The following is a 12,382-nucleotide window of genomic DNA, read 5'->3' as shown; positions in this document are numbered from 1 at the left end:
GAATGCTCATTTCTAAAACAGGGAATCATCTTCTTTGTGATTAAAAAAAAGTGGGCAGCATACTCCAGAAACACCAACCACCAGGATGCTGGGAAACGTCCTCCACAGCAGCAAATTGCCTGATCCCCACCTCTGCTCCTGGCAACCTGCTACCGCCAAGTAACAGCAATGCTCCTCTCTGCAACACATCAGTTTTCCTACTTATGACAGTAAAAAGCCACACAGATCCATAAAGCCCCATCCTTCTCCAAATGAATTGATTTGACTCTAACTTATGCTTGAAAGCACACAGATCCACAAAGCTGTAACCACTGAAGAGAGACTGGCAGCTTAAAAGCCATCAGGAACAAACTGTTTCAACTGCATAGTTAGTAGAAGTATCATAAGTGGAAAGGCTTTTGAGTTACTTATTTCACTGACTATAAGCCCTTGTTCCAACTTCCCTCCATTGTGAAACAGGAAAAGGGCAAGTACTTCCCTGGAAGTCTGTGGTAAATATTATGGTCACATTCATACAGCCACAACCCCAAACCAGCAACACCCAAAGCCTTTAGTAAGAATTAAAAATCATAGGGCACTGTGCAGGGCTTGTTTACGGGGGGTTTTGTTAGGCTTTTTTTTTTTTTTAAGAATCTGCACATATTTATATTGTTTAAAATGGAAACCTTTAACTCAAGGCCAATCTTGTTGCCACTGGTTACCTACAGATCTTTGCTGAAAGGGACAAAGAGGGTTGTTCAGAGGCTGTCACATCCTCTTTCTTTCCTGCTCAGTACTATATTTGAATTTGAGCTGTTCAGAGTCATTGCCAAGCCCCCTTTGCTTTGGGGTAGCATCTCTTTGGGGTGTTTTGTGGGTTTTTTTTCTTCCAGTCTTTAGTGATCCCTCAAACAAGTGGCCAGTAAGGAAACTCCTGTCCTGCTGTTCCCACTCTCTTCCCTCCACCAAGTCCCCTGTGGTGGTTTCCAACTCACTACTCTACACAGCACATTTTCCTAGGTTCCTTCTCCTCTCTTAGAAGGATGATTCTCCCCCAGGTGTAATCCCTTTGGGAATAGCCTTTTCAGGACTAATCAGTCTTATTACCCATATGCCTATGTTACAGTGGGGATTACTGTAACACGATGTATCAAACAAGGAGGCCTGTGGAAAAGAAATATATATGGACTGATTCTTGATAGATGTTTCAGAGATGTTTAATTTCCCAGCCGCATGGCCGGGGCTCTGCCGAGGAACTGCAGCAATCACGGGACCCGAGGGGCCCTGCCCCTCCAGGGAACGAGGCTGAGCAGGGCCAGGCACCCCGACATTTCACCCGTTTATTTTTTAAAACAACTGGATAAACATAACAAGAACAGTTTTAAAACAAAACAAGCCTTTAAATGTCCAAACAGATTCTCTGGAACATCTTAAGGCTGACAGAAGGGAGACAGGACTCTCCGAGCATGGGTTGTGGGGAAACTGATGCAGGAGAGAGTTTAATTTCTTCCCTCCCCCTTTTCATCCCCCCTTCGGCATTGGAAAGGGATTTTTTCAATTGTATAGGGAAGCCATGGGGTGAAAAAAGGATTAGGAATAAACTGGGGATGGGGTAAACTTAGGAAGGGGTTCATATTGGGTATAGGGTAAAAGGGGGAAGTAGGCTGTGGGTAGGGAAGTTGCTGGGATGGGTATTGTTTATAATTTTGTGCGTAACAGCTGCCTTTGACTGGAATACCCCCAGGCCCAGTAACATTCGCTGCTTGTAAACCCCTCTTTCCTTGTACTATATCAAATTGTACAACTTCCCCATCTCCTACACTTTGCAGGTAATTTTTAGGGTTATTCCTTTTTGCCTATGCTATCTGAACTGGACAATCTCAACACTTTTGGGAGCTCAGGATGCTGCTGAGAGAGAGGGGTTTGAGTTCCGTTTGCCCAGGCCTGACCTCAGCTTGAGTTGTTACCACACTGTGGCTCTCCTAGAGAGGCCTCAGGCCAGCGTCTCTAACCAGGGTCAGTCTCAGGGACCTGAGAGGGAACACTGCAAGGGAAGACAGGATGGATGGTGACTGTTGAGCTACACTCAGAGCACTAAAACCACAAATACTGTCTCAAAGTGCCAGGGAAGTTTCAGATCCAGCCAAGTGTCCCAGATCAGCCGTGAATCTGCTACAGGGTGCGAGACCGGCCCAGCTCCAGCTCTGGGCAATCGGCTCTGCCTCACCCTCCAGCTGCTTCACCAGTAGCTCTAATAACACAAATCTGCTGGGCAGCAAATACACCCCATTCCTCATCTGTTAGGCTTTTTAGCTATAGAGGCAGCTTGGCTGCCCTTTTTCTCCTGCCTGCTTCTTCTTGGGCACCTTGGAGTCAGAGTTGGGGTTGCTCAGTCTGGAGAAGAAAAGGCTCCTGGGAGACCTTACTGCAGACTTCCAACATCGACAGTCCCCCAAGAGAGCTGGAGAGGGACTTTGGACAAGGGCCTAGAGGGACAGGACAAGGGGGAGTGGCTTCCTACTGCCAGAGAGCAGGGTTAGATGGGATACTGGGAAGAAATTCTTGGCTGTGAGGGTAGTGAGGCTCTGGTACAGGTTGCCCAGAGCAGCTGTGGCTGCCCCATCCCTGGAAGTGTCCAAGGCCAGGCTGGACGGGGCTTGGAGCAACCTGGTCTGGCGGAAGGTTGGTAGGGGGGCAAGGTGTATAACGAGATGATCTTTAAGGTCCCTTCCAACCCAAGTGGTTCTGGGATTCTGTGATCTTCCTCTAAATGCATTGCATTTCTGTTACCAACAGAGTTGGCCAGCATCTGACTTAGTGATCCCAAGGCTCTGTAGTCCTTCCCTGCACACCACTGCAAAAGGAACCCAAAAGAGCCTGCCTTGACAATTAACCCTATTAATGCTCAGCTTCTTTCCCAGTAAGAGACACACACTGATACATAATCAACCTACAACCCTTGCTATCAGCTGAGAACAAGAGTTCAGTAGTCTGAAAATGGTACCAGTCTGCTTTGGTGCAAGAGAAAATACTGGAACATTTAACTTCCCAGCACAGAAGTACAATTACTAGTTCCTTTACAACAGTACTATTGCAATAGCTTGAATGTGTGGAACATCAGGAGATAGGAACCTCCAGGAGACAGAAACCCTCTTCTGGGACAAAAAAGGGTGTATGGGGTGGGAGGCAGAACACAAAGGCGAGATTAGAAAGCTTGCAAACTAACCATCATTCCCAACACTCATTTCCAAAACACTCCAGATAACTGAAAAATGTGCCCATGAAGAAAATCTACCACCTCAGCAGCTGCTCTGAATCCATAAAAACCATACCTGTAAGGATGTTCTTGAAGGCTTCTTCTACATTTGTTGAATCCAGAGCAGATGTTTCAATAAAAGATAAGTTATTTTTTTCTGTAATAAATAAGAAGTGGTTCAGTTAAAAACTTTAATAACACTTTATTTCACTTTTACTTTAAGGTTTTTATCTTTTGTTTTAGGCCAAACCAGCCAGGGCACAGTAATTTTTTTTCTTTTCCCCGTTACACAAGGAACACGTTGGTGCTGCAGTTCAGCAACATCTCCTTTGCCCAAAGTGCAAGAGCATTTTCCCCACTGCAGCCCTTGCTCAGTCCAACACAAAATATCATTCTCTTCTGGCTACAGATCATACCCGGAGGTGCCTTAAGCAAGAGCCCCAGCAAAAGCACGTCAGCTGCTACAGAGACACAATTCTCCTCTGGAACCCCAAAAAGATCAACAGACCTATACTTTCCTAATCAGACCCCACTTCCAAATAACAATGACCCCCTGGAACACAGTCTATTTTCTTCTTTCCTCTTACAATGCAAAAGAATTTTTTTTATTAAAAAAGGAAGTGATTAACACTTAAATATCACACCTAAAATGGTTCTGTATCACATACCCAGGAACAGGTAAATTTCAGTCATGGAGCTTAAACACCAACAATTAGACATTTAAAACAGCCTTAGCAGGAAGTCAGGGTCAAAAAGTAAGAAGCTGAACCAAGTGACCAAAGTAATAGACTATCTGGGGCACCCACCAACTTGTTTTGCTTCTCCTAGAGAAATGTCACTTCTCATTCATCTGAAAATTTTAAGTGGCTTTATTACCCTCAGGGTACTCGCTTACCAGCAAACTTCAGAAAGCATGTTTAAGCCTTGGTAATATTTCTAGAGGTACTTTAAAGGTTGTACATTTACATTCCACCTCCAAGCTTGACAGCCACACAAAAGCTGAATGTCCCCAGGACTTTAAGGGCAAAAGAGTATCTGACCAGTGCTCTGCCAGGTAAGGAAGAGAAAAGGAATGCAGTAGCAGCGTCTTACATAACCCATTGACTTCTCCCAACAAATGATCATTTTCAAGTCTGATGATCGCTGCATTTCAGTGAGACCAGATGACACTACTGCATGCATCAGCGCTCTAGAGCAGCAATGACCCCATCGAAGAGAAGGTTCAGTATTCCTTTGTAGCTGTCCACATCAATATCTACTCAGCAGAATCGGGTCTCCAGGAAGGAAGGACGGACATTTAGAGATTTTTATTGTGACATTTTCTCTCCTAAATGTTGCTTACTGTTTCTAGCCTTGTTAGAGGAAATGTTTAATCTTCAGCTATCAGGCAGCTCAAGGACAGTGTTTCAAAAACATGTACTACCACTAGATTTAAAAACCAACAGAAAACCACAAACTAAAAATGACCAAAAAATTCTCCAAAAAAAAACCCAAGCCAACCACACATGCTAGTTAATAAGCCAAGATACTTTAATTTTTAAAAAACCCAACAAAACATCTTAAATGTCTTTTTTAGGGTCCAAACTAAAACTTGAGGTGAGAGTTCAGCCCTGGACCAAGCAGTGTGATCAGAGCAGGCACCATCCCCCAGGCCCCTGAAGCCCCAGCCCAGCCAGGCCGAGCACTAACCTGCGAAGGCCCTGGCCTCGTCGGTGGGCACGGCCCGGAGGTGGCGCAGGTCGCTCTTGTTACCCACCAGCATGATCACGATGTTGTTGTCGGCGTGGTCTCGCAGCTCCTTCAGCCAGCGCTCCACGTTCTCGTAGGTGAGGTGTTTGGCAATGTCATAGACAAGCAGAGCCCCAACAGCACCGCGGTAATATCTGAAACCATGAGGCACAGCCCTTCAGCGAGAGCTCTGTCCCAGCCACACCAACAAACGGGCCATCTAGCTCTTCTATAATGCTTTACACGTCAGAAAAAGTTGTGCTGATGCAAATACTGTTGTTGGAGGGGTTTTGAAGCCTAAAACCAAGTTCCAATTGCAGGGTTTTTTTTGTAATGGCATTTCTAAAAAAATCCTGTGTGTGTACCAAAATGCTAGAGAGCCTGCTGAAACCAGGACTAAAAATGTCCTGTCCACTCCAACCGTGTGCAGGAAAACTCACCGTTCCAGAATCAGTACAGCTGGGCGGTTTTCGTGAAGTTACAACCTAACTTTCTACTAGGAAAATAGCCCTTAATAAAATGTCAGTATTTGTCCCTGATCCTTCAAATATCCCCTGGCCCTCCCACAAATTAAAGAGGGGACTCTGGGCTATATTGTCACGATCCACAAACCTCTAATCCAGGAACAGAGTTTGCCCCCTCAGGGCAGGTTTGGGCCCATTTCAACACAAGCCAAGGGCTCAGCTCAGCACAAGTCAAGCTGTATCAGCAATCCTGTAACATCCATATCTCTCTTCCACACAATACTACCATTTCTCCTCACTTGTACCAGCACCTGTCTGACATGTTGTTGAACTGAGTCAGGGCACCAAGTCAGCAGAAAACATTCCCTTTTCCCTGATGTTTGGCATTCCGCTGGCCAAGCAGGCTGAACTGGCTGAGTGACGTGTCAAGCAGGAGTTAGTGCCAGCACAAAGGAGAGCAGGATCACAGGACTGCAGCTGCCCTAGTTCCCAGCAGTAAAACCTGTGGTTGACCCAGACTGGACTAGCAGTTTTTACAGCAAGAACAAGGGTCACAAAAGAATTCCTGAAAGTCACACTAACAGTTCCAGAAACAATGCAATTTGAAATTGTCACTTACATCTGCTTCTGCATCCCCTTCCCTACAGACTGCTTCCTTTGGGTTCCAGGCTCTCCTGACAAAATTCCCCTTACCTTGAGTTTAATGGCTCAATCTGTGCATGACTCAGAGACATGTTTTTACCTTTAAAAACTGATACACATCTGCAACGTAATAAAAAAATCAACTCACTGATCAGAAAATGCTCTGGAGAACCAGGCCTGACAAAAGGGTTTGCTTTTTGTCCTCTGCCAGATACTTTTGTCTGCATAGAAACAGGTACACCTCAAGCCACTCTGTGAATTAACAGGGTGCCATAGGTGAAAAAGCTTCTCACCTTCAGGGATTGTGCCTAATGCTGCACAGTCAGCACTATCATAGTTGCCTTCCTATGTCCTGGCTATTCAATGTGTGTGCTCATGGACCTAATTTTCAGGGCTGTGACTAATTCAAAGTCATTGAGATTTCAAGGGACTTTTTGGCTGCAGATTTTCCTAAAAATACCCTCAGTCTCAAGACTGAGGGAGCAATGGAGACCAGAAGCCATGGGTGTTACAGTAAGCCTCCATGCCTAGACCAAAACTTGGTATCAACAGTACCCAGTTTCTATCTGAAATGACACTCACTCCGTGTAACGAACACAGCACATTCAGCACAGACAAAAAACCAAATCACAAAACTCAAACAGAATTTCCCCCAGTTTTGATTTAAGCTGTCATTTGCTTCTATAATAGTAACATGAGAATCTAAAAATTACTTTCATTATATTAATCAAGGGAACACAAAGTATTTCCTATCTTATGACTTGGATCCACATTGAAGTTTGTCATAACGACTTTGTCACGTGTCCAAAATATGTTTCATTCTCTACCCATAGATTTATCTGCAGCATCTCTGCTAGAATTCTGCTGAGCAAAGACACAGTACTCACGCTGAGGTAATGGCGCGGTATCGCTCCTGGCCTGCAGTATCCCAGATCTGTGCTTTTATCGTCTTCCCATCCACCTGGATGCTCCTGGTGGCAAATTCCACCCCAATGGTGCTCTTACTCTCCAGATTGAACTCATTGCGTGTGAAACGTGACAGAAGATTACTTTTCCCAACTCCAGAGTCTCCAATCAACACAACTGAAAGGAGAGACATTATTTTCACAATTAATTCCTTGTACCAGCACTGACCCCACGCAGCAGTGCGGCCTGGCAGGCAACACCCACCAGAAATGCACAGCCAGGTAACACAGGAGAGACTTACACGGACAGCACCTCAGACTTTACTATGCACAGCTTACTTCAACCCCAGAAGAGCCCCAAGCTGTTTTGTGGTGAGTAGCTGCCCAGTCCGAGGTGAAAATGAGAAATTGCTACAGCGACTGTCAAAGTCAAACAGTGCTTTGGAGGCCCCAACCACTGCAGCAGGCAGAGGTAAGAGATGCCCCTCACACACTCAACCTTTGGCACAGGAAGGCTGCAACCCACATTTTAAGAAACACTACAGGCAAGAACATGGCAACAGGCCACCTGTCTGCCCAACAAAAGCCGTCGTACAGTGTAAGTGTACTCTATTTTTATTAAAAGACCAAAAACATGGTAAATAAACAATTATTTGCAGTCCCTGATGGAGTCTTATGAGGTGTTTTATTTCAATAATTTAATTCATAAATATGTTCACCACAGAAAGAGTAGAAGACATTTGATACTAGAAAAAAGATACAAAGCAAAGCAGAACTTCATCCAGAAAAAAAGTTGTAGTAAACTGCACAAGAAGTAAGAGATGAGCTAGAAACCTCTGCCTCCACACGTGGTGTTGCCACGATAACAGAAAAATGTGAGTGCAGAGAGATCTTCAGCACACAAAGCCCAGCTTTCCTGAAAGGAATTGTGAAAACAAAGGTACATCTTGTGGCAGGAGGTTCCCTCTACTTTTTGGCTTATGGATGAGAGCAAGAAATAACTGAGAGAAACAAAAGCTGAAACAGCTGAGCCATTCTCCCTTCCTCTCCCAAACACTGTATCACATACCCTTTCGGAATTCAAATGTCCTGGCTCAAGCAAAAGGAAGAAAGGCAGCCAGCCTCTGTGAGCTTCTTTAACCCTGGGAGTATTTCCTACTCCAGTTCTAAGTAGAGATCTGCTGATCTTCCTCATTCATATGGTCTGTTTTTCCTACGGAAAAGCAAACATGGGCAAAAAACATTCCCAATTTCCCCCCAACAACTACAGAAGAATCTTCTCATTGCACACTTCCAGAATGAGCTCACCAGTGTCCCCCCAGGGCCAAGGATCATACTTGTCTCTTAGTGCTACTACAGCTTTTCTCTGCTCAGGCCATTGTTTGAGGATGCAGCTCTGGCAGCGCCCTGCTCCAGCTGGCTGCCACCCCACCCCTGGAGCACATTCCCAGGCTGCTGCTGGACCCTGGCTCTCTGCTGCGACAGCTCCAGAGAGCTGCACAGGGGGATTGTTGAAACGCTCCGGACAGTGCCCCCAGCATCTCATCTGCCTGACAGCACAGACAGACAATTGTGCTAGCACAGCTGAACAGGCAAAACATAAAAGAGGCAGGAACGGGCAGCCAGCACATCGTGGCAAGGCACCACAACTCCCTACCCGGGAGAGCTTAAACCTCCTCACAGCACTCTGCCTTCCCTGGCAAACTGCCTAAACCATTTTTTAGGGTATGAGAACAGACAGATAAAAAAAGATTTTATTACAAGTTCTAACTCTAGGGTTTTGTTAGCTTTATTTTCCAGACAAACAGTTTTTCACCACTAATTCCATGGGACCTTCCAACAACAGGCCGAGGTCACCCATCTCGCACAGGGATCTGCTGGCTGGACTAGGCTCTATCCTACAGCAAAGCCCTGACCATAACCAAAAGTAAGAACATCCACCACACAAGCTAGACCAGATTGGAAAAGCCCTGAGGCTTCCAACTGTTTCTGAAGGGAGTTATCTTCCCATGACTTTGCAGCTGGAGAAAGCACAGCCTTTCCAGGTTCTAGCCATCTCCTCTGCTCTGGCATTTTAAAAGTATCAGTTTTGGGCATAAACCATGCAAACGGCTCTCAGGTCATTAACTCCACCTGCCACTGGAAGAAAATTCCAGGGGTCCCACACTCCTTTGGCTGGCTACTCACAGGCTCCCTTCACCAGGCTGCCCCACATTGCAGCAGAGCTTCTAAAACAGAATTTTTCAGAAGTTAAAGGAAGGCAACCAGATCCCAATTCAATAAAGGGCATTCTAGCCTTGAGTATTAATAAGAAGTACTTGGAAACTCTATCTTGAGCACTAAATGAGCATTTTTACTTTCAGAAGAAAGATGCCAAGACTGGGGGTCCCACGTGCAGACAGAAGCCACAAGCTTTTATTTTCTATGGGAGCTGAGCAAGAAGGTACCTTCAACATCCTGGACTAAGTGATTAGATCTTGGGAAAGTTTCTAAATTTGGTAACAGGCCACCACACAGCATCGCCTGTTCAGATTCAGAAGTCATGACAGAGTAGAAAAAAGTTCCAAACGACAGTTTAAGAGCCTGAATACTCCCTAAACACGTCTCACCAGAACTGATGAAGTCACTCTCCAAATGCCTCTAAGGGCCACACTGGTGATAGAAAGATGTACTGGTTTCATCTTGGAAGTGACATGAACCAATAACCAGCAGCAGCCGTCTTCAGATGGCTCGAAGCACACAGACAAGCCTCGCACAGTGCCCTGTTTATATCCTGAATCCTGCTCCTTCAGTCTTTCCTGATTTTCTGTCTCGTCCAGCACCCCCTGCCACTGTGTCAGTTATCCATCACCACATTACCCATCCATCAACTTAGCCACCACCCTCACTCTGCTTCCCATGTCTACAACATACAGAACTACAGCACAATCCCAACCCCCAACACCTGCCCTATATGTTGAGATCTTGTACAAAACAAGCCAAAGTAAGAATTAAAATTCCAGTGCCATACATCATTGGTAAGAAAGGGAAAATAAATAGATCAAGTTTATGATAGAACTGTAAATACACTCATTTATTAATCTGGAGAAAAGAATATATACTTTTGAGCAATTAAGAAGATTAAGACTCCCTCTAGCACAGACCATCTAACCAGAGTTTGTGATAAATCTGAAGTACATAAGGTTGCCAGATATTGGTGACTAATAGGATACGCATTTGTTTTTAATAACCACAGCCTTTGCTAAGCTGAGACTAATCAGAGCAGTCTAAATTTCCACAAAGGTAAAGGAAAGCTCTTTTTCCTATGCTGCTTTTTCCTGCCTTTTTCATGAGCCAGCACACATCTGCAGAACCTCAGATTTAATTCTTAAAATAAACACTGATAATAGCTAATCTTCTTGAGAGCAAAATTAATGTGCAGATCACATTTTAATAGGTACAAGACTTCCAACATTTTTAACGGCTCTCCAAAGGTCACAAATTCAATTCCAGATCAACGCATTCAAAACTCAGGCTGCAAAGTCCCTGCTTTTTCACCATCCCCGCTACAAAACTAACTGGGAACAGGGGCCTGTACTGCTGGCTTCGCTTGGGTCACATCACTGAACACAGCCACAAGCTCTTCACAGCCTCACTACCCCACACAGCCCTGCACACACGGTTTGGCTCCTTCCCCCAAAGGCTGGCTTGAGTAACAAATAATATTTTGTTCTGATCAATAAAATAAGCAGTTTTGTTGGGATGCACACAAAAGAAAGGGAAATTGGGAACAAAGAAGCACTAGTTCGGCAGAGCAGCTTTGACCGTAATCACTCACATCCCCAGAGTGCTCCCAAACCTTAAGTTAGTCATTGCCTGCCACGTGCTGTCCTTTGGAAATGGGTGGCAGGGGAGACAGTCAAGCCTTAAATTCAATAAACTTTCCCAGACTGAGATCCTCCTACGTCATTATTTCTACCTCTGACTACTACACAGACTGACAGAAGAGAGTTCAAAAGCCATCTGCGTAGCTAAGAAGGGGCTAAACCACAAGCCAACCAAAGTCCTGGGCATTATTATAGCAATTGTCCTTGATGCTTAATTCCACTGCTGGAGGAGGCAGGAAGAAGAGGAAGGGGAGTTGGTCCCACAGCAGAGCCCTCATCCCACTTGGTCCCATTTATTTCTTGTCTAGTCCCAAAAAGCCTCAAAGGAAGGAAAAGATAAATAATCAAACCCTCAAAGAAACCCTTCTCTTCTACTTATTTTTTAAAAAAACATCCACACAACTCCTCCCAAAAGATGCACAGAAAAGGACAGTCCTCTCACCTGTTTTTTATTAAGTGCTACAAAGTGTGCCAGCATCACCACAGCACAGATCTTGACCAAATGACTTCAGGTTGAGTCTTACTCCAGATAACGTTAAAAACACATTTCAAAGCAAGTATTTTTAAAAGACAAATGCTGTTTCCCTACCTAATTGACTATTCAGAGAAAGAAAAAAGTAAGTACAATTTTTAGGCTTTCAAGTTCCTGGCTATTAAACCACCTGGGAAACAGACGGTGGAATGACTTCAGAAGGAAACTACTTTAGACTCAGACAGTTTAGCATATTTTTACAGGCTGGTCTTCTGCTTTATAGGCAGAGAAGAAATAAGGGCTTTTTTCCCCCATTGTCCTCAAGATTCAACCCACTGTAAAATAAATAAAGCAAACAGGCAAATATATCTATAAAATACTACCCACAGATGAGTAATTGTTCTTTCCTTTGGTCCACAAGTTCGGAATCACTGCTGCCCTTGTGAGTGTCCAGGTACAAACACCGTGTCCCTAAATCAAACGCTTGGGAAATCATCACAGCAGCAAGTGACCCCCAGAGCCCTCACAGACCACCAACGGCGCCCTTAGCACTGCCCTTCCCAAGAGTGAACTCTCGGGATGGTAACTGGGTTTCAGCCGCTCTACCAACAGGAGATCCGGTGCAAAACAGGCTGGGAAACCAAAGATGATAGTGCTACACCCACCTGCACTGCTCCTCGGGCCTCACAGGCAGAGCTGTGGGCTGCTCCGGGAAATCGGTCGGGTTGAGCCTCTGAACAGGCAGGAGCCCGGCCTGCGGAGACATCCCACGGGACAGAAACCCCGAAGACATCCCACGGGACAGAAACCCTGAAAACATCCCACGGGAGGACACCCACGGCGACGATTCCCCCGGAGCCGGCGCAGGAGGAGCAGCACTGAGCCCTCACATAGCCCTGGACAACCCGACATGTCACAGGCAGGGGCAGGCGCGGCAAAACACCCATCAGCACAATCAAATTAACACCATTACGGTCCCAGGCTCCCGGTACCGGCGCTCAGCGGGGACCTGCGAAGGAGCCTTCACCAGCTTATGGTTTTTCAGCTCCGGCTCGACACCGGGCGATCTC

The 12,382-nt window shown here is 45.5% G+C and overlaps 1 protein-coding gene across 1 annotated transcript in view; it reads right to left on the bottom strand.

The window, feature by feature from the left end:
- Nucleotides 1–12,382, bottom strand: part of RAB11B (RAB11B, member RAS oncogene family) — a 24,862-nt gene that overhangs the window by 2,244 nt on the left and 10,236 nt on the right. Inside the window, exons 2-4 of the mRNA XM_008639253.2 lie at nt 6,957–7,152; nt 4,925–5,118; nt 3,312–3,392 (exon numbers count right to left, since the gene is read on the bottom strand). Coding sequence (XP_008637475.2) covers nt 3,312–3,392; nt 4,925–5,118; nt 6,957–7,152 — 471 coding nt within the window. The remainder of the gene's footprint in view (nt 1–3,311; nt 3,393–4,924; nt 5,119–6,956; nt 7,153–12,382) is intronic.

The sequence above is a fragment of the Corvus brachyrhynchos genome, unplaced genomic scaffold (genome assembly GCF_000691975.1).
Source record: "Corvus brachyrhynchos isolate BGI_N302 unplaced genomic scaffold, ASM69197v1 scaffold130, whole genome shotgun sequence".
Classification (NCBI taxonomy): domain Eukaryota; kingdom Metazoa; phylum Chordata; class Aves; order Passeriformes; family Corvidae; genus Corvus; species Corvus brachyrhynchos.
This window is presented reverse-complemented; position numbering and strand designations above follow the sequence as displayed.